The following is a 27,409-nucleotide window of genomic DNA, read 5'->3' as shown; positions in this document are numbered from 1 at the left end:
ATATATATATATATATAATCACATCTCGCCTTCTCTTCTCACACAAATATCAGTATTTGACAAAGAACACTTAGCGCTGCTCACGGACGGTCTTTGTAAAGGCGACAGCTGTATGCTCCCATGATAGACGCTTCTCACACAAATATCAGTATTTGACAAAGAACACTTAGCGCTGCTCACGGACGGTCTTTGTAAAGGCGACAGCTGTATGCATAACTCCCATGATCTCATTTTAACAACATTTCCACCGCTCACACAGGAGATCAAGTTATCGTCTTTCGTATTTCTTAATGTGACCAGTTGGATTTATTTTTGAATCACAATAGTTGGTACATAGACGCAAATTAACCTCAAGTGGTAAAAAGCAGCTAGGAAGCACAACAAGAAAAATCTATCGAAAGAAATTACTAGCCTGATTCGGTAACCTTCAAAGCTTGTAATAAATAACAGCTTCACAGGATCGCAGACTAACTTGACCAAACCCAAATGAAGTAGTTTACCAGATACATGCTGAAATCCCTCTAGAGACATGCAAGTCATACTCGTATGCTTTCAATAGTGGATGACGTCGATAATTTTTTCTGTAAACCACGTATTTTCTTTTTATTTACCTGACATCGTTTATCAAAGTTTTTCCATGCTGTCTGACTAGAGGAGTTGATAAGGGGTCACCGGAAGATTGCGAAATTCCTTTACGGAAGAAGTTGATTTGAAGACACCGACGCAAATCCCCTGATTATCTTGTAGTCGAAGCGATTCCCTCGCGCCACCGTTCGAAGAAGACATTTATCCAACAAGGGTAACTACTTTATATCCAAAAGAATGTCTTTACACTCACCTGTTCAGTCCAACTGACATTTCTGTATGCTATTGGTCTGAGGTGCTTGAAACGGTGGTCAGGATACCTCGGAAAACTTGAGTTACTTTATCTTTGTTTGGGCAGTTAATTAGTAGACCGATAGCCTTAGTACATTTTCCAGGGTTTCCCTTTCGTTTCATCCTGAAAAATCGGTATGCCCCGCAAGTACATTGTCAGTTGTGCACCGGCTACATATAGTCAGAAATGTCAAACTGTTAGATACCATCATTAATTTAAGATTCTGTGCGCCGAGTAGAGCTTGCAGGTTGTTGGATGGTTAGTCGCAGCTCCATTAGTTACATTTATTCAGGAGAATAAAAAACTGCGGAGTGAAACAACGGTGTCAACTACTTTAGTGTTTGAAATCGCTTCCAGCGCTTTCTTGATCGTTGAGCCACTCTTTTGTCAGTTTTGAGTTGAATGGAATTTACCACTTCTTTCCCTTGACGCGCACCCGATCTTGTTTCTAGTCTGAGTGGTCCATAATATTATACTACGTTTTTTACATTGTGAATGCACTCTTGCAATTTTTAAACCTTCTAGTTCTGGCCACTCTTTCTTCTCACTTCACAGATCAACCTTTCACACCACTGCCGAAACCAATTGATAATTTGTCCAAGGTATACTCCGCAAAAAGTGGAATTAAAGGACTTGGTTGAGGTGAGTGAAATGTCAACACTATTTTTTTCAGTTTACACAGTGAATTTCAGCAGTTTGGTTAAAGGGCAGGACAACCCCTTATCGTGTTCAGTCTTTGGTCATTTGAAGAACAAATCCGAATTTTTCCAGGAACAAGTGATTCTCATGACAAGCCAGATAGCTGTATAAAAAAATTATTGGATGACTTGTAAATGGAGGGTTTCCTGGATTTGAGATTGTCCATTATTCTGATAGGCCAACGAATTCCCCATTGTTTCATTGGTATGGATATTTTTCCATATAGCCAAACTGCTCTTTAATACCGTAGTGAAACGAGAAGATTTTGAAGTTTATGATAAATGAGCCAGTAACCTTTACTGACACCTAAGCATCACACTGTGATTTTCTGAAAAAAAAGATGGAAATTCCACTAGCTTGTAAAGTGACCCTGGCGACTGGTCATACTTTGGGGTCCTCGTGTTAGCTGCCGGAAAAACTGCTGCCTTTGTCAGCCCCGAAGAGAGTTGGAGGGAAGAGACCGCTCGGTCGCGCGCTGATGAGGCTTTTTCGATTGACGACAAGACGTTAACGGGCTGATTGTTAAACCTACCAGGTAGAGCAGTAACCACCCGATCGACTAATAGCAGCTTATTCATGTTTTCCCCATCAGAAACAATCCATAGTGTGTGAGTTTTAGCTGAACTTGTAATGGGTGCTCAATGGCAAGTTGCTAGCATTGAGCGAGTACTGTCCAACAAAATACACACTTGTTTGGTTGATTGGTAAATTTTATTGAATCCCTGTAGTCACTGAAGGGTGTTATCTATTCGCAGTTGAAGGCCTCTGTTCAGATAATAAATCAGATAGTATAGCTTTCCCTTGCTTGTGACTGTAAGTTTCTTGATTAAAAGAAATTACAAAGGACGTCAGCTTGTAGTTGTAGGTGACAAAAACACCTGTCTTTGGTTTACGTCAAAGTAAATAAGATGTGCATTTCAGTGGAATGTTCTCGTTTTCGGTAAGGTAGACGGGTATAGTGAATGAACAATCGTGTCTTTGGATTCTTCTGGGAACTGGTAATGTGAACAAGAGTTTGGCCTCATACACTACTCATGAGGATGCCGAAAACTGATCGACAGCTCACGACCGGTTTTGCGCTTGCTGAAGCTCAACGTGTAGGAGCAGTCCCCGAAATTACATCAACCTTATGATCTACTTGAACCTAGATTGCACACAGTCGGTAAAATACAATACAATACAATTCCAATACGGTTTTGAAGGGAGAGTCACCTGGAACGCAGTTGAATCTCTCGTTTACGGTGTTTTTAACTGAAACGAGCTTTTTGTCGGTATTCACATATGCGATAAAAGGATAAAGAGTTGAACTGATTTCTCATCTGGTAGCTTTCACGAATGAAGAAAGTTTGAAGTCCGAATGTTTATTTGCGTAACTGAACTTTGGTAGAAATTAAAGAATACGGTGTCCAAGCTAATCACTTGCAATTACTTACAAATTCGGTTAACGTTTGGTTGCATTCAGCCAAGCTACGTCAAAGCTATCGAGTCCTGGAACAAAGCGATGTGCGCGATGTGCGCGATGTGCATATTTAGCCTATTCAGAATATGCGAGATTCGCCGGTTGGTCTCGCTATCAGCTGATGCCTTCAGTCATCATGATGTTTGGTGCTATGATGTTCAGTGTAGATGTACAATAAATCTGTTTTCTCAAACCTTCAGCTGCTGCTGGGAGTATCAGTTCATGAAAATTCAGGCAGTGAAAATCACTGTTGACAGATATTAATACCCAACTCAGACCTTCAAACTGCGACAGTTCACTGAGACCCATGCTTAGCTATCTATTCTGAACGGATTATCGTTCATCAGATCGGACTGCTTACGTGCATGTCAAGTGTAAACATGTGCTCACGTTCATATGCCAGATCATCATCATCATCATCATCATCATCATAGTGAAGAGAAGAGAAAAAGAGTGGGTGAGGGAGGGGACCTAGTGCTGGCCTATGTCAAGCATACTGAGGTGCATACACCTCCAAACGCTCAATCAGACAATCTGGAAAGAAACTGACAGCAAGAACGCCACTGACATCGATTTCTTGCAACGTCTCCAGCCAAGCACAGACGGGGTCACGGGGACCCCATCCTGGAAGTCTCACAACACCAACAACACCCAAATTCTTCGTGATCTATTTCACGCCTTTCTGTTAAGTCATGTGCTGTCCACCTCATGGTTTGCGCCATCCTGAAGGAGGCACGGAGAACAACACTCGTCTCGGTAGACAGTGTTTCGGCATGCGTGGCACATGACCGAGCCACCGTAGTCAATGATGTTGGAGGTTTTACTCTAATTGAGGTACCTACATCACAGCAAAATATCCGTTTTCTAATCACCTCTTTACTAGCACGCTGACGCCATCCACAACCAGCCACGCTGCTGAGGCATTGGTGGTCGAAAACCTGAAGACGCTTCACATCATCTGTCCGCAGAGGCCATGTCTCGCACCCATACAACAACACAGCCCTTACTGTAGCCTGGTACACACGACCCTTAAGATCCAGTGAGATGCTGTTTGACGCCACAGGTGAAGCTAATTAGGAAACGTGATTCGAGCCTTTGAGATTCTTGCACTGACTTCATCAGACACACTTCCGTCAGAGCTGATACAGCTACCGAGGTAGGTAAAGTGGTGCTCCTTGAATTGTTCGCAGATAGCACGTTCTGAAGCAGGATTTTGCAATTTGAAGGTGCGAGGCGCATTCGAATAAAACGTTATGTTGTTGGTCATTTTGTTCAACAGGGCTTGTGCTTCGCTATGGTCTTCAAAGATGAGGGCGATGTCATCTGCGTACTCCAGATCGATAAGGCTCTCACCAGCAACAGTTTTAACGCCAGGGTTTTGAAGACCGTCCCGTATTCACCTCATTATTTCATCGATGACGAAGTTTGACAAAAATGGAGAGAGTGGACATCCTTGTCTGACATCACTTTTTGTAGGGAAGCTTTTGGAGAGTTCACCATGCACCCTCACCCGCCCAGAAGTGTGTGAATATAGAGATTGGATTATGTTTACAAACTTCTGAGGAATACCCTGTTGAGCAAGTGTAGTTAACAGCACTGATCGATCAACAGAATCGAACACACCCTTGAAGTCAAGGAATACCAGGATAGCGGGTCGTCTGTACATGTGGCGCTGCCCTAAAACATGACAGAATGTGAAGATGTGGTCAACGCAGCCTCTACCCGGTCGAAATCCCGCTTGATTCTCACAAGTCAAGACTTCGCGCGCCGCCATGAGACGGCGAAGAATCAGTGACGCCAGAAGGCTTGTTACAACAGGCGTAAAACCTCTGTGGGCACCAATATCGATTCACCCCAGTTGTCTGGGACGGTCTCCTTCTCCCAGATAGACTCAAATGGGCTAGACAGGCACTGGCTGAGGAATCCACCGCCATCACAATTCTAATTTCTGCTCACCGTGGCAGCCGATGCTTCAAAATTTGTATTTGGTGTGACACTGTTGCATCAGTGCTCCAGAAATGGTTGTTTGCCGCATATCTCAGTTGCACTCGTTCCTGGCGAAGGTCTATAGAACTACAGAAAACGAGGCATTAGCTGCCATATTCACTATGAAGAAATACCAGGGCATACCTCACGGCACACACTTTGTCCTTTACACGCATCACAAAACTTTGCTGGGTTATGATTCTGGTATAACTTACAAATCAACGCTACCCTTTTGCCATACCGATGCACTACCGCGTCTAATATGTCAAAAAATATCAACAGGGAAGACAAAGACACCGTGATCGCATCAGTTCCAACCGATTGCGAAATCCACCAACACTTTTCGAATCTGTTCGCTATCTTGCTGTACCTCTTCAGACAATGTGGTGAAGTATTAAAGAGTGGCTCTAGGCTGCAGGCATTTTGTAAACCTGTGAAATAGAAGTAAATCTTAATTCTTTGATACCACACAAACATCGGCATAGCTTACTGAATTCGCTCCACCAAAGCCATCCAGAAATTATTCATATGGAAACCGTTGCTAAAATTGATTCATACTGGTCTTCGATTTACGCAAGTTTTGGGGAATTTTTCCTTGCCTGTAGATAGCGTTCCTTGGTGGCCTAATTTGTAGTGGTCTCAATAGTTTTCTTTATTATAGACTATAATTTTTTGCTGGTTCGGTGAGGGAATACATGTTCCTGATCGTTGTCCATAATTTCTCAAAGTGGCCAGAGGTGTCTATGATAAACTGGTCTTTGACTACACGACCGATATCAATCCTTGGCTTACGGATTGTACATTCTGCAATTCCGTAGCTTCCCTTGACAGATAAAGAATCTCATTTAACAGAGCACGCATTTGCTCAGCTCTTGGCTTCTCAAGGAACTCCAAATTTACCTTCCCATCATCATTTCAAAGTGTCTTGTCGATATCCCTAAACAGGATTACTAAAATGGGAGGCGAAAAGAGCATCAAGAAAAACATGCAAAACTTTCTTCAGCCATACCGAGAGCGACCCGATAACTTGTTTCCAATCAGCAGTCTCCGGACGAATGTTTCTTGGCTTGCACAAGCGTTTACCACCGGACATAAGGTTGCGCACACCGTAATCCTAGAGGAAGCTGACACACACACACACAGAGAGAGAGAGAGACAACATGCAACGTTGCGCTCTCGATCGAGACTGTACTGACCAAATCGTTAGGTCAGAAAACGTTGTCCCCATCACTCCAGATGTCACATTCCTTACGGTCCAGGTCATATTTCAAGAGACTTATCATCGGCCTTCCCTTTAAATCATACGGTGGATACCTAAACTTTCTGGGGAATTTCTTTAGGGAAAAAGGTGTGCGGTGTCCCTGTCTCGAATTGGCCTGTGATGCTGTTTTACCTATTATTGGTCGCTGATGCTACCAGGGCATATTCTATCCAGTAATCGATTCTTTCACACCAACTGTTTTGGTGTACCGTGTGTTTAGAGTAAAACAGGCCAGAAACACCGTATCCGGGTTGTATTTTTTAGACTAATTGGGTAAGAGATCTGTTCCTATATAGGGTTAACTGAAATGATACATAATTTGCGGGTAGAAGATCACGTTCCTAAATACATCGTGAACGCTTCGAAGTAATGCAGCAACCATCATTATAGGTGTAAGCGGAATCCCGCTTTTTCCAATCTCATCAACTGCAGCCAGATTTGCACCTCATCAGTCTTGAAACAAGTGAGTCCTCACAAGACGACCCATCTTACCATTCGGGCCAGAATAAGATCAACAAACTACTTAGAAATGTCCATGTGACACAGCTGTATAACTTTTGTCATCCAGTTAAACGCTGAATTATGAATTTCTGATAGCGATTTGTACTTTTGTTCACTAGTCACGTATATGACAACAAGAGATGAGTAAAGCAGTACGTATGTTTCCAGTCCGTGAATGATACTGGTATGGAATTTCTCCTATCCAGCGTCTCAAATATATTGGAGAACGACTTTTATTCTCCCCTCAGTTGTTTGCTTCGCGGCTGCTGACTCATTTATGATGCACCGTTTTGTGAGTAGTGATCGTACACATCTAAAGATTTTCGTATGCCAATAAATAGGGTAGGATACATAAAGGACAATAAAATGCAGATATTTTTCAATTATCAATATTTGTGTTGGTTTCATTCAAAGTTACACTACGTCTGCTGTTCACTATTTCCCTGACAACCTGCCTTTGGTGAATTTGGTCAGTGTTTCAGCTGGTGATTTCTCCCTTGCATATCAACAACGTTTGCGTGGCCACGAGTGCGCAGATAGAATGCGATTCCGGAATATTCTACTGAGTATTGGGCACCCTTGTTTGTTCAGGTGTACAGTCGTGCATTCCGTGTTGATTTATCGGTTGCCAGTTACGCCCCACTGATAACCCAAGGTTTGACTCCACCAAACTCTTCCCTATTTGTTATCATCTTGCGCCATTTTGACATCATAGGTGTTTCCCCATATGTGTCATGAATAGGATTACCATGCCTTGCCAACCAGTGCACATTGGATTCCAGTGAAAACCCACAGAAATGCCAAATTAGTTCTGTTAGGCGGTCTCCCTTAAGAGGCGGGATAACATCCTTAGGTTTTCCAAAATAATGCTTATCAGTGAGGAATTAGCTGCCTGGAAATATATTCCACATCCAGACTGAAACTCGACTTGCGAGATAATAAAATATGGGATTCATTATAATAAGGCACTTATTCAAACAGTTTTGTACGTCGGCCGTAAAACACAGTCATTCATCAAACCAAAAAGAAGAACTGACAGTCATTTAAAACTGATTTCGCCTGTCCTTCTGAATTAAAGCTCCTCCAATCTAACCACTGGACCAGAGGAGAATTAGGCGATAAAGCCGCAGAGTTGTGATATTGCATCATCATCATCATCAACGACAGCATGACATCAGTGCTCAACACCAATGCTTCACTGCCATACAGCCATGACTTATTTGAAAGCCTTATTGTAAAGAAAAGAATAAAGGTGGATGGGGGAGGGACTTAGTGCCAGCTTAACACAATCATTCCGAGGTGCCTACACCTCCAGAAATTCACTCAGGCAATCTGGACAGAAACTGACAACAAGAACGCCCCTGACATCGGTTGGCAGCCATATCTTGTAGTGTCTCCAACCAGGCACAGTGAGGATCACGCGGTCCCCATCCTGGAAGGCGAGTAGCACCGACAGCAAAGAAATTTCGTAATTTCTTTCATACCACTCTGCTAGATCAAGGGTAGACCAGCTATGTGCTTCCGCCGCTTTGAGTTGGGCATGGGAAACATTACTGTCTTCGGAAAATGGTGGTTCGGCACATACAACGCATGTCTCAACCAACGAACCTTCTGGTGTTGGACACATTTTTCGATGGATGTGCCCGTTGCACAACCGGAACGCTGCTTTTCATAGCCTAGGTACGGATTCGCCGACACCACCTCACACGAACTAAGGTTCCAAGACAAGTTGTTGAACACCTGAGTACATCTCAGTTCTGCCGCTCGAATAGGCCAAGTCTCACAGCCATACAACAAAACAACCCTCACGGTAGCTTTATACACACGTCCCTTGAGATTCATCGATACATCACTTTGACGCCATAGATGTTGGAGTACTGCTTGGAATAACTAAAAATCTATATTACCATCTTTAGTTGCAGCAGAAGGTCGCGTGCATATTTTTACGTACGTATTGATTCCATGGAACGCTTATGCAAGGCAGAGTTTTCATTAACCAATCAATTTTGGTCAGGCGTCTTTAACGAAAACCTAAACAGTAGTTAAAAGCACAGTAACTTTTTGCTTGAAATATTGGTAATAATGTACAGCATCTCCGGACTTTCCCTTATCAGATGCAAAACGACCTCTAAGTAATGAAAAAGGCTGGCTTTACTTTCACATACTAGAAGTTATATCTCCAGTGATAGTGAAAAATTCCACACCTTGTCAGTGGTTGTATCTGTCTACAAATCATTTGCACCCTTCCAAAAATGGCCCTCTTGTTGAACCTGCAATTGTTCCTTTAAGCAATTTTAAATTTAAGTGCATGAATTAAAAAACTTGGGCGTTGAGGTTCCTAATTTTTCAAACCGATGTTTGGTGGGAAACGCAAATGCATTACCATTTCTACGGAACAAGTCGCCACATGTTCCAACCCCCAACCTGGAGGGCCAGGAGACTGTGTTCGTCTGACCTCTAACCATTGACCAACCTGGTATGAGAGACTCTGTGAGTGTCGCGGGACACTCTCCAGTATAGCGGATCGGATCGCTGAGGTGCGCAAACCGTCACACCACGGTAAGGTTCAGTCTCTTCGTGACAGTGTGATATTGCAGAATCGAGTATGGTTTACGTGTTGTGATATTGCAGAATCGAGTATAGTCTGGTTTACGTGATGAACCCATGTATTGGATTATGATAGCAACGACGCGCTTAAATTGGTTATTCACAGTCAGGATGCTGTAATTTCTTCACGTGAATTTGGTATGTTGTAATAAATGAGTGTTCAGGTTAAGTCACAATAATACTTGGTCGAGGCATACGTTTTTACATTTGTTAAATTCCATGGTCGCACGGGATGGATTTGGACAGTTAAGAACAAAGTTTGTCTGCATTCCCTTTTTCAGCAACACACCACTAACACGCCTGCCACTGAATGCAAACAACGAGAACCTTACGATGATTCCGCTCTACTGATAACCATTGGTGTTTTTGATCGGCACAAATATCCCGGATCGGCCTGTGACTCTTGCTCTCCACTAGTTTACCTACTGGGTCCGTTGAGCAATTTGGAGAAGTGTTGGAGTGACTGTTCGGAAATGGTCACCCAGATTTCCAGATCAGCTAACGCTAGAAAATTTGAAATTATGGGTGAGCAGCAAAATATGGGCAAATGTAGTGGGTGAGTTAGATTTCATATCACAATGTCCATTCATGGCACAACATATTTAGAGCCCTTCGTTCGGAAACTCATCAATGGTAGGGAACAGTGATATACTAGCCACAATCAAACTTTGATTAAAACGCTTTGACTGAGTGTGTTGTGATGTCTCGTTAAAATATAATACAATAACTTTATTCTTAGGTTCTGGTGAACATCAGTCTAAATGCTATCCTCGTTTCTAGAAAAACCTCCACAAACTCTGTCGAGACATTTTACCCAGTAGAGCAAAACATTATTTCGTTTCTTCGGACTGGTCAAATGTCGTTGCTCATAGGGTCAAATCATGTACTTCCACGCTTCCTGGACCAGTTCATTCTGTAAAAGGTGAACGACATGGCAGAATACAGCTGCACTGCAATTCCCAGAGCAGGTGCACACAGTGTGTGCTTCCAAATGGCGTCATTAAAGTAGGATGACATTTTCTAACACTTTTCAGCCGGTCAACTGTTTGGTGTATTGACCCATCACAAGAGTAGATTTGGTCCTTCGAATACACAAGTCAGAAAATAGTCCATTTTACCAATCCATTGATTGACTGAACGACTTTTCACTGATTATTCACAGTGGAATTTGGAACAATCCGGAACCATACTGTCTGCAATTCTGATTGAAAGAGAATGCAAATTTCAATGTGCAAACCTGTTGCCATGAGGGTCTACCGAGGATGATGAGAAATCTTTCCGCGTAACCACTGTATTACTAATTCTCCCTGTTTGGCCTGGTTTTTTAAAGTTTGATTTGCTTGTGGGCAACATGTGCTGTCCTATTAAATCATTGTTATCGCGAGGTAACTGTTACTACCGTGGTTTTCACGGATCCGAGAAACGTTGTCATATTGGGACTTTGCTGCATTGCAGAGCCTTCTCTTAATACGCTTGCCTATGAATTTTCAGCCTGTTCATTGATCTTAAGCTTTAAATTTGCTTTTGCTTGTACCAGGCTTTACGATGAACTAGGGAGATTTCCCAAGTCAGCTACGGCAAGCGAACTCTTTAGGTCTTCATCTCATCCACAGTCGTCTAGTATTTATGCTTTAAAAGCACAATTTACAATAGTACCGTGCTTCTATTGTAAGATGCTCGTGACGACCCTGCTAACGCATAAAATCAATCGTCCGATAAAAATACTGTGGCTGTGAGAATTCAGCCTGTCCTCTAGATACCCAATCCTGCAGTAGGACCACTGTGAACACTGAGTCTCTTGGTTTTACTGCTTTATTTCAAATGGAGTACTAGTCCGTACTTCGAGACCGTTCGGTAGTGTGTCTATGGTGGTAGTCTTAAATACCTGTAAAACACGCAGTGGATTTCCACTCGCCATGGTTAGCAGATTTATACTAGACCTCTGGATGGGTGTAGGCATAATTACCCGGTTGATTCTATGCTAGTGCAACTCACTTGTAGGGTAAAAAAGGGGTTATTATTTGGAAGGTTCTGCAGCAACTTTATAACCAGTCCAATGGGTTCTCAAGGGGTAAATATTTCCAGGTAGCAAATTTTTCTTCCCTTATATGGTCTTGCAGATCATCCGATCCGAGGTGGTTGAAGCAAAATAGTGATAATCTCACTGCCGAGAATATGCATATAACTGCTGCAGGTAGTTTTGAATGCCAATGAAAAGGCAATTTCGACTGATCGCTGCTACGATAGTCCGTGTACCGTAATGTGTTTCTCTAATACAGACAAACTAATAAATTTTTCATACTACATTGAGACTAGGATCATCTGTGATTCAAAACGTGGAGAGAACCAGCGGAAAAATTGATGACGCACCATCCTTCACTTCACATGGGATACGGAGGTTGAACAAACGCTCAATATTTATCGTATTGGTGCTTGTTAAATTCAAATCAAGTGTAGACGATTAATTTGCTTGGAAAAAGTTCACAGAACGCTTCTCGATTTCTCAGTGTTCGGATCATACTACAGCACACTCATGTCCCGTGTACTTTTTATGCAGTAGTTACTCCGCTGTTTGTGAGAGAAGTTATGTTTTATTTGACTCTTACCCCGAGGTGTACACTTGTTGATCAAAATAGTTGATCAAAGTATTACGCGCATGATACAAACCGTAGATCGAATTCGACATTTCATGTCTTATCACCCCCGAGCATACCTTATGTCTACTTCCAGTCACCATAAATTCGATCGGATATCGTGATCGTCGTGTAATCCGTGAACGATTGAACAATTGGTCGTAGCTATTATATCCCTTCTCAGTTGAGTCTTTGTCATATCATCTTATTTCTTGGGCTAAGTTTTGAATGTCAAAGTCGACAGACTATTAGCTGAGAACCGGGATATCACGATTAATTTGCATCCATCTTGCTCACAAGTGGCGGAGCATTGTAGACCGATTCAATACTATCAACAACATTCAAAAACCTTGATCCACAACAAATAAGAAAAAACAACTGAAGGGAAACAAATGATATACTTGGTAAAAAACCATGTGTTATACCCGTCCCATTGCTTGAATTCCTCAAATTACTGAGTCACATTGGTGAAGCCTAAATGGTGAAATATTAGTAGTTTTGTACTATTTTCGAGTGCTTGGGTACTATTCTACGACAGATTGCGATTGGCTACGAGGAGTTTACCTTGAGAACTAATCTTTGCGCCACTGGTTTATGTTGTCTGAATTAACATCACTTCGGATGGCTGCATGGACCGGTCAGCCGAATTCAAACGACCAGACGATAACTACTCTGTCAGTCTAATTGAGTAGTGAACTGATTACATTTTCTTCTCTCATTCCTGGGCAATAAAAATAAATCTGGCTGCCCTCCTGTAATGACCCGCTTTTTAATAAAATTGCGTAGATGGACGCGGGAGTCAAAAGTACCGGGCTATTCGTCCCTATTCGTCCCCTTCCAGTACGACCGAAGTTGCCCTTTTCTTAAGGTAATACTACAAAAGATGAACTGTATCTTCAAGTGCAGTATGTGCGTTTGCTGGAAGCTGTCTGATAAGTCCACTCAACTGGTTCATGGATAGTATGTATTCTAGCTGAACACCGATTATGTACAGACGTTGACAAGGCTACCTTGACAACGATGCACCTCTTGAAGCATGGCCGTTGACACGAAGCAGTAAATGACCAATGAGAAGTAGACGGTAGTGTAATTCACCACTTACTGGTGAAGTAGGTGTACCTGTGTGACCAATGATGCGACACAGCCACGTAGCTGCAAGACCACCGGCTCGAGCTGTTCCCAATTTGTGAAGACGCAATTCGAATTCAGTATCAGTAGGCACCTGTTGAGAAGTAGTAGCTGGAAGAATTTGATGTTATGCAAAACTCTAAAACTAATTGCACAGAAATCAATCTTGCTGAATATGTTCAATTTTTACCTTCCAGGTGATTAAATGAGAATATTCCTTGTAAACCATCCTCGAACGCTGCAGTTAGCTTGGTATTTGCTTCCCCAGGTAACGACGGTTGACAACAACCTGATAAGGGTTGTGGTACAGGTAGTCGAGGATATATTTACTGACAGAGGCGATTGATGCATTTCTTCAGGATGAAAATCAATTTTTCTACACCCAGAGAGGAAACACCCTGTCATAGTGGAAGACAGTGAACTTTCGATTATGGACGTTACACTTGTAGGCCTATAAACCTCTGTACATTACAGACAATTGGTCACACTTGAATTTCTACCACATATGAAGCATGTTAAAAAACGATATTAGCAAACACATAAGCCTTAGCATTTGTAACTTCGAAATAATTTTTCACTTATCGACTTCTGTTTGGTTAGAAACCCGAAGAACTGTGTCGACCAAGAGTATAGCAGGCATATCCATCCGACAATCTTCGTTGCGCAAGCATACGATGAATATGGCCTACCATTCATGGAATGTTGCAGTGGTGATCAGTTTCGTAAACCAAAAGACTTGAACGGAAAAGGAAGCATCGACGAAACTAGGAACGTCCAGCCTCTCGAGTTACCGGAGATTGTTCCGTTACTTTCACCATGGAGTCAGGTAAGCGTGTAACTTTCGTAGTGCTTCTGAACTTTTTTTTCAAATTTCTTTTACGATTTATTTTTTCTTGTGATATCTGGGAGCGATGTCCTTCAAAGTTGATCTGTAACAGCCAACAACTCAGTAAACGTACTCAGCGTGAGGCAGTTCTTCACTGGACAATGAGAGGATAACCTGCTGACAAGCCTGAAAAGATCCAAACGATTAATTCAGTCTGTGACTTCATCAAAATCATGCGGCGCGATCTGCACTCTACGGGTCGCTACTCTTCTCCATAATGATTCTGTTAGCGTTTTCATTTAAAGAGCCAAATCCTGTTTTTCATTAAAAATGAAGTTTTTTCAAGCTTGTATGCCTACTCGAACACCTCCGGTTATCAAACCAACTCATTTGATCGCAACTCAAACATCCGTTGGTCATATGATCGTTCCATAAGTCACAATTTTCCCTTTTGGCTGTGTGGACTGGCAATTGTTGTAGACAGGGACCATAATTATGCATACACACTACTTAATAATTACATTTGTTTATCCACCTGAGGCCAAATATGTGTGAATTTTGGAAAGTCAGTTCAGTCAGCACGATAACTAAGTCACCCAACACTATGGCGTCGAGTGAAATTCGCTCCTTAGGATGATGAACTGTCCATTTCGGCAAACGAACTAGTATTTCCGGCACAGATGAGGCCGTGGAGGTAGGCGTAGCTGAATCTTAAGACTGAGGAAGTCACCCACACAAACCTGGATTTAGTGGTCAATTGAGATGACGTTGTTCAAGCTTAGGGCATCAGTTCCATTACGGCAGTAAAAAAACAACTTTTCGCACATTCCTTGTACACTTACCAAAATAATCCAGGATATTTCATAGCTATTTTGCAAAGGTGATCATATTTGCTCAGCGGAGCCACGTCATATTTGACCACAACAAATTAAACCTTTTGACCACTTGTAGGAAATTCAGGCTTGCTCGTGTTTTGTGAATGCAAATTATTTCACCATTAATGGATGTCAAATTACCAGAGTGACAACATCGACTGACACCTAAAATGTCAAACAAGTGTCAGAATAAGTATACACCAAGCAGCAAGTTTTGCGTGAAGTCCACAAAAGTGACTTTGTAATTCACCGCTATTCAATACCGATCAGTTTTTTGGACTTATTTTAGTTATTCCTTGGAATACAATACAATTCCACTCACAGACCATTTTCGCAGGACATTTTGCTTGCATGCTTCTCTAAACAACGGCCATCCAACTGGTTCGATCACCTTTTGAATGGACGTCTGCAAACAATTTGTTATCAGCAACGGGTTTGAGAGACAATGCTTAGAACTGTCATCCGTAGCGTGCAGCCAAACATCTTTACTCCTTTTTCATAAATGAGCAAATCACATAAAGCAGCCAGAGCCACCGAAAATTCTCCACTGTTCGTATCTGCCAATGAGGACATTTTGACTCACACCAGTATTCACTGGGACTATGTAAAATCGCCCTGGTGAGGCTAACACGTCATCTTCGCCCGTTTCAGATAACGCCATCATTAAATAAGTTTCACCACAGAGGCTTCCAGTTTGTGATTAAACATTTTACGCGACACACCGACCTGTGTAGCGGCAAATTTTCGACATCTGGTGTTGTAATGATCGTTCTAATCGTCATCCGTAAACAGATTTTTCAGTTGAAACAAAACGAAGAAAGGCTACGAAGAGTATAAAAAGCAGTCGCCAACTACCAAATTATCATCGCAAATATAGGATAATTTATTCAGTTCCAAGTGAAGTTACTAAATGTGTCGCATTAACTCTGCGTCTACCATTATTATTTTTCATCCATCTAGATGTTTCTCGTTTTGTTGAGCTTGCTGTCTACACGGAACAGATCGAGTTTATTGGCGCAAAGTCCTTCTAAGCCAGTGTTTTGTCTTCCCTGGGGAGAACAGTTGTCAACTTCTTACTTAGCTGCCCTGTCACTTCAACCGTATCTGGAAAATGACTTCATTTCTTGGCCTGAGGAATGCAAAGTAAGCGATATGTTTTTAATTTGTTTGACACAGTTGCGCAGGACTATTTAATATTTACTATTGATTAGTACTATAGTTTTTTCATAAAGGAAACCACTCACAAATCTGCTGATAACTCTTTGACAGTCCGCTATCAGGTAGGCGTTATCAGGTAGGCGCATTCCCCGAGTGTATGTCAACCTTATGATATATTTAAACCTGAGTTGGACAGATTTTGACAAAAAGCACTCATTTGCATACCTATTTGACTTTCATGAGAGACTCAGCTTAATCTCTCGTTAATGGTATTCTTCAACTAAATATGCTGCACGAAAATCGCTTCATGTGGTACTATAGTTTCATTCCGCATGGTTAATCAATATAGACCATGTACATTAGTTTATTCCTCAACCAGACCGACTAGGGTTTCCTGGGTACTCTGTTCACTTGATGATGCAAGTGCCAAAGCATCCATTTCTCAAAGTGCCACCGCTCACTTGTCTGAATGGACTTGCTTATTGTTCTCATAGTCAGGGACACCGCATATGTACCACTAGCTGAGAAGCAGAAAGTCCGTAGCTTTCCTCTGACGCAAACTCCACCACTCACAGAAAGGCACATGTAAACCGTTTTATGCTACCTCATATTGAGTACACTAGGACAATAACTAACATGCTAAGGTGGGGAATACATGGATAGTTATGTGCTAAACTAATGCACTCCTTGGTTTGTGAGTTGACCATTCTTTCGAGCAAGACCGAACAGAATACACCTCGATGGAAACAATTTCATTTTCCCCTTGTTAGACTCCAGGAATTGAGTTAAGATTTTAAAACGATCATCTTTCATGTAAATGAGTCGGCCTGGGTGAATTCATGGTCTGTCTGGTCTCAACATGTCACCGACACTTCCCGCAGTGTGCAGTAATTTAGATTACGCCGTAAAGCAAATCATGAGAACTGCGGTTGACTGCGTGCTGGATGGAGCTCGTCATCCTCCACTTTTGTCAGTTACTATAGTTGCTTAGGAGCTATTATTTTGCTGTGTGGACACGGCGATCCGTAGTTTCAGCCCGGGCTACAGTGATTCACTTTTTTTCATTAACTGGCCGGTCCGATTGTTCAGTCGTTCTAAAACGGCCATTGAATAATTCCCATTAATTTACAAGAAACGCTGTTCCTCGTTTACGTAGTTCATTCATCCTTTTGGCAACCTGGCACAGTTCGTGGCTGCGTTCGTATGTGCTCCTCTCCAACAATATCAACTGACTGCGGTGAAATGTCACCTCGGTCACCTACGTTACCAGCAAGTGTCATGTGATGAGCTGTATCCAAACCACGCGTCGCTGTAGGCTTGGTGGAACAAGAATGAGGCAATGACAGGTTCGTTAGCAACATGGTTTGTTTTTGAAGGCCGGCCCGTTCAGAATATTTTGCCGCAGGCTTAATGCAGTGACGCGGAAAGTCCCGTGGGGCCCGAAAATGTGTCCAAATATCTACTAATGAGCTGAGCTCATTTCTCAAAAGTTTCTGTCATCCCTTGTACAAACCTTTCCCCTGGAAATCCTAATCAGTTGGGAATGAAACCGGAGCAGCTTTGAATTCATACCTTGATTTAAATTTTTCCGACTTTTTTCTTTTTTGTAGCCAAAATGCTCACGGTTTGAGATTCTCTGTGCCGACATTCGTGAGTCACCAGAACGATACTTTGAGCAGTTATCCGTATCCTGGACTGTACTAATGAAATATCAAAAGCGTTTCGCGCAGCACGGTGATCAAGGCTTACGGAGACGGGTTGAAACCGTTTACAAACAAACGACTAAGGAGCTGAGAAATTCACTGGTTCGTGTTTTCCTACACTGTTGTTCCCCTTAATTTCTAGTTAATGTGGAGCATTTGTTCATGTGCCGTTAATCTTTATTCCAATTACCTTTTACTGCGGCCCTGCATCTTATGTTGCCCTCCTTGATCCAACCAAGGGTATGATCTCACTGAAGGTATGCGCTGAAATCAAGTGTCAGTTTCGTCTTTCAATGGTCACTAGTCAAATTTGTGTAACCAAAATCCCATTTTCTTGCTTGTTACCCGTTCAAATCACTTTCTATGGGCCCAAGGAAATTAACCCTTTCCCCACCGGCTCATTCCTTTGTTCTGCTTGAACAGTACTTGCTTGTTATTTGATTTTAAGTCCAATAAACTTTAGTTTTTCGTATGTTGTTGCAAGTCCCGATCTAACTACCTTGTCGCTCATCACGTCTGTCGTGGGGCAAGCTTGTCAAATGGGGAAACACAACTGCATCATAGACAAGCAGCGATGTTTTCTCAACACCAAAAATGTATTCCACCGATGACTTCAGCATAAGTGACTTTTTTGTTTTGTGTAGCGTTTAGATTGTCTTAATCTGTTCTCTTGGAATCGACACCAGCCTTTGCTGGCGAAACCGCAGTTTCAGTTCAGCCAAATAATGACTGCGGCTCACTTATGTGAGACCCTTAAATCCACTTGGATAGGTGACCTCAGCCCTAACTTTCAGTGATTTCCACGCCATGTTTCAAATTTTTTAAAGTTACTATCGAGTAGTGAGCAATCTATTCTCAAAACATACGTAGCGTTGTTTGCTTCCGTCAGCTCTTCGTGTCCATTATATAGGAGTAAAACTCCGCTCGCTTTGGTCTGTCGCTGGCCTACAAGCCATGTCACTGATCCATATTGTTGCATATTTACGCAACATCTTAATATTGCCCTCAACTGCTTACGCTCTTTTTTGCCGCTTCGAGGTTGCACGGGATTTGCGCACCATAGAAATGAACTATAAAACGAATCTGTATCTCTTTTCATGAAAATAAGAAATGGAATAAACATGACCGCATGCACATCGTGAAGCTTCTGATATAGCGCTCTGCATTAGACAGCCAAATGTTCAACAGGGGAGACCTTCTGCTCACTAAACCGCCTGATGCAGTCAGGCTCAGTTTCACAGAGAAAACCGACTTGATGGCAGGAAAGCTGAGTAAACTGTGATCACAAGACTATCTATTCGTTTGAGCAGAGCTTGTCCTAATTTTGATTCAGCCACTAATCAGCCTTCCTTCTCATCAATCCAAGAGGGATTTAGATAGCAAAACCATTATATGGAGGCACCCCTGTAAACTGGTGTGCTGGTCTTTGTGATTAGAAATTTGTTATAAGTCGCGTAATTCACGGTATGTACGATGGTACCTTAGCCTTCTCATCAATACGTGTTCAGCATTTTCCACACAGCCTTTTTAGAACAATCTTGTTCTCTGGCTCACTGAAGCTATGAGTTATTGTTCGGTCCACTTTGAACTTTACCGAGTGATTCTCTGACCTGAGCAGTATTTGCTCCTAAGATCAAAACGTGTTCCATTTACAAATTATGCGCACGTCATTGGAAAGTGTTACAAACACTGTACGGAATATTCATTTACATACATTTCCCATGACCCGTTGCACGTTGCACTTACTCGGTACGTTTTACTATAGGATTTCAAACTGTTAAGAGGTCATGACTCACTCTCAGCTGCTTACAAACTCCCCAGAGGAACGGACAATTCATCATCCCGGTTACCATCTATCTTTACGGAAGACCTGGTAACCAAAAACTTCAGAATTCAAACAAATATCACTGAGAGGATTTTGATCGGACTCATGAAAACTCAGCCACTGGAAGCTCTTCAATGTTGTTGGAACACACCAGTTGGGCGTGTTCACCATCCAGTTGGTGACTCTTAGATCAGTATTTTGTGATGACAATCGAAAACGTTCAATGACCAATCTCTCCAAGTCTAAGTGATGGCCCTCCGAAGGGACCCTTTGACTGCGCATTTTGATATTTCTCTATACGGCGTATTAACAACCGTTCATATTCTTCCTTTGTTTTCTCTAATTTACAGAGAAAGGAAGAATACCAGCGAGCAAAAAAGGAAGCACTCCGTCGACTAAAATATCCTAAATCATTCCTGAACTTTAAGCAGCTGCTACATCCTTGTATTGGGTTTTTCCCCAGCAGATTAAATCTTTTTAACTTATTTGAACAATTATCATCGTATCAGTTTAACGACGCTGAAATATGGCAGCAGTTGTGTATTAGAGCCTTTAGTCCTACTACACACTGACCGTCCATTATTTTTCTTTCTTTAATTTTATATGCGTCTATCGAATTACTGTGATATGTCCCATTTATCTATCAACGCTGACCGTCTTGTTTAACCCTCGTTATGAAGGGAGCAACCGATCCTACACGCGGTGGCCTCCATCAGCGTATGACAGGCTCCAAAATTTTCAAGTCTCGTTGAATCTCGTTGTATCGTCCCTCACAATTCCAAACTAACGATATCATGTTCTTGATGTAATTTTGTCGACATTCAATAAGAACTTCTTAGGAACCAATTGCTCATTCGGCTTCCCACTATAATGATGGAACTACGTCAGTACTTCCCTTAGAATGGCCATTCTGTTGTACTGAGTTGGAACTTCCGCTTTGTTCACATCAAAATGAAAAACATTGGGCTCGGGTTTAGCCATTAGCATAGTTCACCAGCAACGCGAATCCGAGGCTGCACAGATATGTGAGCATTCGTCTTGCTATATGCGTGGCAAGACGACCCCAAAGTCATTGATTTGAGAATTGAGTTAAGGTCACGAAAATAAGAGTTGCAGCTTACAGTGAAACTGCTTTCCTCATTTTCTATTAACTTTTCGGTCTGTTGAAATCAGTCATCTTTGGTTGAGTCTACTGGTTTTCTTTACACATTACGCCAGAGATGGTCTCTGCACTGGTTAGAAGCGGAATCATCAGTATGATACATCTGTATCGTCTGAGAAACAAGAGTACCATTTTACATGCAAACACGTCGAAACCTGTATTGTCTGTACTGATGTCGATTCTTCTCTACCTAGTGTCAGCTTTCATTTTTCTGAATCAGGTCGACTGCACACCACCTTTATCCAGCTATTTCAGTTGCTGGTGGTTGCTTGACTTTGGACTCTCGTTTAAACAATAGTCCCCCTGTTTTGATGCAATCATTCTGGTGAGTCCTTACCAAAGGAGGAGCACTGAACTGGAGTTTTGATCCTAATATCAGCAGTGCGTATCCAATGGCCGTGCTGGGGTTTGAACTCCGCACATCTGACGTACGAGGAAAGCGTGTTACCACTGGGCCACCAGAGCACGCTGGACTCATCCGAATTTTAACCTCTGAACAGGTGAACATGGCGCCTGAGTGATGTGAGAGGAACGCCCGGCGTCTTCAACGACATCGGGACTTTAGTCAGGATCTCACAGTCAGGTGGCGCCACAGACGCTTGAAACCCGCTGAACACATTTTTCTTTCAATTGTGATGCTTGCGGGGACGTCGTGGAATAACTCGCCGTTCGATCGTTCGTCTAAATACCGTTGTTGATCCGGCTACTGGTCGCGCTAATCACATGTCTGTTGTATGCACCTGTACGTCTGCGTTACCCTTCGCTACCTTACGTGCTTCAAATTGTGACGCGAAAAGGCGTCGACAACGAAAACAACAACCAAGTTGAATCAGTGTGCACCTGATGTAAAAATGAGATGTTTGAGCGTCCGTAGGACAACCGAAAAGTAGGAGGACGGAGCTTACGGATGCGAGTATGCTGCAAGCGATAGCATGAGACACAGGTGAGAAAGCTGAGAAAAAACATGCATAGGGAATTCACTCTGAGAAGAATTTTAGGTTTCTAGCTAGGTGGGCGACAACTATGAGTGGTATACTAAAAGCCAAATGAATAACTTTCTGTGCTTGCTGTATCGGACAAATTTTTGGAGGAGAGGAGACACTTTCGGTGGTGATCTCCGAAATACGAATTGGGGTGATGGTGAACATATTGATCTATCTACACACACGAAATAAGCTTACAGAAATATAGAGTGGTGTAATGAAAATTCTTTATCCACAGATATCCACATGAGGCTGAGCCATGATTGTCCCGTTCGATGGACCGTCCTAAACTGCGTCGAAATTCTATAAGTGGAAAGTTTGTGAATTCTACGCAACGCTTTCAGTTAGTGGAAAAGCGATCCAAACAAGCCAAGTCTTATATTAGCAATGTACTACTAATAAGGCTGCTGAAAATTCGTCGAAAACCCATGACCGGTTTCGCCCTTCCTGGGGCTCATCGGATAGAAGCGGTCCCCGAGTTTCCGTCAACCTTATGTTCTACTTGAAACCAAATTGCACGAAATTATCGGATATACACTCATCTGCAAACTAATTTGGTTTTTCGAGAAACTTACCTGGAACCCAGCTGAATCTCTCGTTTGTGATGTTTCCAGCGTGGGATTTTATATGGTTGTGGCCTTCAATGAAAGCATTTGTGAAAGCAATTCGACAGCTGTTGGTCGCGATTCTCGCTCGAAAGTATCAGCTGCATTCACATGCATACGAGCGTTTGATCTGGCAATGTGTATTCGTTGACAAATGGCGTTTTTTTTTTGTGCCAGACTAAACGACTATCTTCATTCGACTTAAGATCACCAGAACAGATGTCTCGATACTCAAGGCGCGGAAGTACCGACAGTAATTTCCATGGATCGAACACAACTGTGGCATCTCCCCTGCTCCTTTCAAGGCTTGGATAGCCTGACAGACTTCGTGCCTCCTTCGGTTGGCATAGAGGCCACGTACGGGAAGGGTGATACAGCTAAACGACTGTACTTTATTATTATTTTCCTAGGACAGATCAGATGTAGTTCTTTACAACATTCCACCCGGACTTCTGTGAACATTCATTTGATGTAACCTTTCTCCAGCCTGCTTTCAGAATCACGTCATAGGAAGTAACGGATCAATAAGATGCAGAACAAAATGTAGCTACTCGGGTTTAGAGGGCAAACCTGTAGCTGTACAAGCTCCTATCCTAATAACTTGATTAGTTCTGCTGCTGAAGTGAACCAAGTGACAATCACTCTATTAAATATGGTTGCTCGGTAGCCGTGCCGGTTTCATTGAATGATTCTAATGAAGCTATCGAATAAAATCAGCCCGCATATTGCAGTCATCTCTCTGTATGAACGTATACACCGGTGTTTGAAAGACCCATGTGCACTTTTTAATGACTAGTGAACTTTTCACTTCACACTTGACAGAAAATAGTCTCTGGAGGTGGTTAACTTCAGTAAAGTGTATACGCGTAATGCAGGAATACCAGACTTATCCAAAGCACCGATGCGGGCAATTTTTTCGCTTTGTAGAGGATTTAATTAATCGTTCCTCGCACTTTTGTAGAGATTCCGCTTGTAAACAAATTTGAGTTATCATATTCCACAAGCCTGGAGAGCACCAGACATTCAATTCACTGCATTAGGATAGTCGTCTCCTGGTTACCTGTTCTGCGAACCACCAGCCCTCAGGTTAATACTTCCAACTGAATTTAGGTGAAAATAGAAGGCAGATAGAAGTGGTACGCGGAAATATCCATAAATCTCCGCAGCTTAATCGTAACCACTGCAAATCGTGGGTTGTAACTGTCAGAAGTCCCGGACAAATTGTATCACAAAATTTGGACTGGAAATTATTCAGTTTACAAGATATCTGGTTGTACTTTCAGCTTTCCTAATGAGTGCAGTGTATTTGCCTGGGATATGAAATTGACACTTCGGTTAAGAAATGTTAATCGATTATCACTGGCCGACAACAGAAGTAGATTCCAAGTTGAGAAATTCTGCACCGCCAATTACGATGTGCAAAAATCAGATATACTTTTCGGGATGCAGTCTTCAAAAGAGATTCGTCTCTCTATGAAACCCTGAATTCTTTAATTCAGGTGAGAATGCAGTTTGTGAAGTTTCCTGTTATGAAACGGGGAGTTTCGGAACACTCACGGATTTATCAGGTTGGTTTAGCGGAATATTACACCATGTTCGGCTACTTGAAATACTGAGTAGCAGTGTCCCCAGGGCATCTAGACATACAATCTGCCGCTCGTTCACTCTGCCACTACCTGACTTTCTGACAGCAAAAGCTGTTACCCAAGCCATTAAAGAGCACTATCATGTGCCCTGTTATTGGAGGTCTCCTGTGAACCTTGAACACTCAGCGAGCAGGGACAGTAAATCTACCCCCCGCCGGTAACAGTCCGGTCGCAGTCTGTCCTACACACTTGTCATCTTGGAAGTGAACTCCAGCACATCGTTACTCCCCCGGGACTCCAAAGTTGAAACAAGCGCTCAACTTTTTCTAATCTTCTTACGCCAACTCAGAGGTTCATTGTCTGTTAAAGATTGGATTCAGTTTCCAGTCAACGATGCCATCGACAGGCGTTTTCACGTATCAGACAACATAGTCTTACTACTGTGCCTCGTTATTTTCCCGGAGGAAAAAGCCACGCACAACATCCACTTCTCGGTTCAATTTCCCTGCAAACTTGCTCTCAGCTAATTCCATCTCCACATAAACTGGTAGTTGTCCACATTCAATGTTCAGCGACGATGAACCGGGCATCATTCATCCACCCGAGTGCTTTGATGCATCCCTACCGTCGAACATCATTAGCCTGCCATTTGATCTTTGCAGAGCTGTCACCCGTCGAATACCAGGCGTCTGCAGGCTTGGTGTCCTACGCATGTTGCCTTCAACCCGACATGGCTTAATGAAAGCACGCACCTCCAGGGTAGCATTTGCATTTTAGCTCAATTTTATTCGCACCAAGACAGCGATAAAGGTATTCGTGCTTTAGGTAATACATTTTCCATGACAATGTCATATTAGGTAAAAAAAAACTTCCGGCTTCAATGGAATTTCGTTTCGTGCGTCGCGTTCCTGAACAGCGCTTTGTTATGACGGGTTACCTAGTGTAAAGGATGTTTTCACATAAGCCCAGGCGAGTCTCTCGAAAAACCAAATTAGTTTGCAAGTGAGTGTATATTCGCTAATTTTCTGCAATTTGGTTTCAAGTAGAACATAAGGTTGACGGAAACTCGGGGACTGCGTCTATCCGATGACAGGAAGGAAGGGCGAAACCAGTCGTGGGTTGTCGGCGAATTTTCAGCAAGCTTATGAGTAGTGCTTTGCGAATCCCTAGATTTCATCATTTATTAGTGACCTAATCCGTCAAAAGTTATTTACACTTGATGTCCTGATGACATTCTGGTTCGCCCTGATTTTCATTGTGACGATCTGAACACGAAGCGAATGACGCGTAAGCGTGACTTTCCACCTTCGTTATTTCTGGGACACTACAGAGCCTAGGTGCATCAACTTCATTAAGGCCGTGCACCTTGTGATTACCGAACTACTGACGCTTTCATCCCCTCATCTGTAATTACTGATGTCCTGGCAGACCTCCTGTCGTTTCTTTCGTAAAACGGACAAATTTAATGGAAAGATTCAGAAGTGTAAATAGCAAATAGGAAAAATCATAGAGTCCGTAATTGCGTAAAAAGTTGACCAGGGCTCAGACGAAGAAACACACATACACAATTTTCAAGAGCAGGGTCCGGCAGTCTATTCGAAGGCACCATCACTGGGATTTGAAGCCGCGTCGTCGAAACGGAAGTTTGCGGTTTCAACCACTGGATTACCTGGACCCATTGTTGAACCTATTATATACTCATACGTGTTGTCGAAGTTGACGTTTAAAACTCCTCTTTCATTATTTGCTTCTTTAATTCGTTCAGCGTTGACAGACGAAGATCCTGCATGTTAGGCAATCCAACTGCTTCATCAGAGAGTTTCTGTAGCAGCCCGTTCGGGTATTATCACACACGTGGTGTGGAATCAGGTGATGCAGTTTTCTTTTGGCTATTTATTTGAGCACCTCACCACAACTGAACCCAAATATCCAGGTAGATGAACTACTTAAAGTATTGAATGGGATAACAAAATAACCAGACGACCCCACACTGAGGGTTATCGAACCAAACGACCGGGTCAGATTGGATGCGGTAGTCTAGAAATCGCGACAGAAGTTTCCAGCATATAAATGGAATGTGGTTGCAATAGGAAACAGTGCACCATGGAAACTGAGCAGATGAACACATCTTGCACCTTGGTATTATATCCCTCTGGTACCGAAAAAGCTATTCGTAGCATCGTGCTGTTCCTTGGCCCACTTTCTACGTAGGTAAGCCGGTTGACGTTGCACATCTACGGCATCTTCCATGTCTTCAAGCAAATGGATGGTTTTCAGTCTACTAAGGTGTCGTCTCTTATCTGGATAAGTTACATGAGGCTCTCGATCGCTGACAGCTGCATATAGGCTTTCCTCACTACGAAAAACGTCTGCCAGAATCAGTAACAGACACGATCCAAACAAAGTTGCACATTATTGCGAAGCAATCTAAGAAAACATGACCACAGTGATATCATCTCACGTCTTAACTCGAAAGAAAAATAGCCGGCGGTTGTCTCGTGTGGTCGTTGCATAAAGCCGAAAAAAAAACTCACGTTTAGTCGACAACTAACCAGACCACTCATGGGCGAAAACCTTATTAGGCTTCATTTTACCGATGTCGCATAACAGGTGTGCAAACTGTCGTAAATTGTGAAGGAGAAACTGCTGTAGGGATCAAAATGACATAAACGGGAGTTTATTTTTATGGATACAGTGAATGTTGTAACAGGAAGTTATATTTATAGTATCGCTCAAAGTCACAGCCAAACTCAACCAGCGAACGCAAGTCTATCAAACCAGCCCATCAGGGTTGCTCGTGTACACTGTCATCAACGGTAAGAATTGTCATCAGTATGAAATTCACACTGAGTGCCTGGCTGAAAACATACGATTTGTAGAGCTGCAATCAAGAGGAACTTGATTTTTCTTTAGGTGTAAACGGGAAAAACAAATCGGTGGATGTGAACTTTGAGTAATCGTAAACATTCTCAAGGACCAGTTTATCGATGAAGCCTGTCTTTCACCCGGTTTTCCAACATCCTATGAGTCAGTGCAGTCACGAGTGTGCCCGCGCGTCCTACTATTGTGCGATCAGTTATCGACGGGTAAATCTGCTGATGACTGGGCACGGCTGATTGAACCCTTTTTCAGGAAACTGCCGCCATGACATAAATAAGACTGCAGAGAAGTGGATTTGCTTGTCACTAAACCCTGTTGCACTGAAATGGATAAACAAGTAAGAGAAATATTTCTCTAACTTATAACCTCTTTGCTTGTGCAACTATGCAAATCAAGGCAGAAGTCTCTGGTTGAAGGGCCTCGAACTGACGGGCCAGTTGCCACATAATTAAGTATCATTCATAAATCTGACCTATATGAGCCAAAGCCATAATGAAGGCGATCACCGTTAGCTTCTCTACGGCCAAGACAAAATAGCTTGCGACCAATATACACTCATTTGCAAACTATTTTGGTTCTTTCGAGAGACTCACCTGGAACCCAGCTGAATCTCTCATTTATGATGTTCTCAGGCAACTGAATGTGCTGCACCAGG

At 42.5% G+C, this 27,409-nt stretch overlaps 1 protein-coding gene across 1 annotated transcript in view; it reads left to right on the top strand.

Moving 5' to 3' along the window:
• T265_11598 (hypothetical protein) overlaps positions 1 to 20,110 on the top strand; it is a gene marked incomplete at both ends in the record, with an annotated part of 52,897 nt that extends 32,787 nt beyond the window's left edge. Inside the window, 6 exons of the mRNA XM_009178291.1 lie at positions 1,433 to 1,519; positions 9,672 to 9,946; positions 13,752 to 13,977; positions 15,813 to 15,995; positions 17,621 to 17,815; positions 19,889 to 20,110. Coding sequence (XP_009176555.1) covers positions 1,433 to 1,519; positions 9,672 to 9,946; positions 13,752 to 13,977; positions 15,813 to 15,995; positions 17,621 to 17,815; positions 19,889 to 20,110 — 1,188 coding nt within the window. The remainder of the gene's footprint in view (positions 1 to 1,432; positions 1,520 to 9,671; positions 9,947 to 13,751; positions 13,978 to 15,812; positions 15,996 to 17,620; positions 17,816 to 19,888) is intronic.
• Between the last annotated feature and the right edge of the window lie 7,299 nt (positions 20,111 to 27,409).

This window comes from Opisthorchis viverrini (genome assembly GCF_000715545.1).
Source record: "Opisthorchis viverrini unplaced genomic scaffold opera_v5_529, whole genome shotgun sequence".
In the NCBI taxonomy this organism is placed as follows: Eukaryota; Metazoa; Platyhelminthes; class Trematoda; order Opisthorchiida; family Opisthorchiidae; genus Opisthorchis; species Opisthorchis viverrini.
The sequence above is the reverse complement of the archived record's forward strand: the minus strand, read 5'-3'. Positions and strand labels throughout refer to the sequence as shown.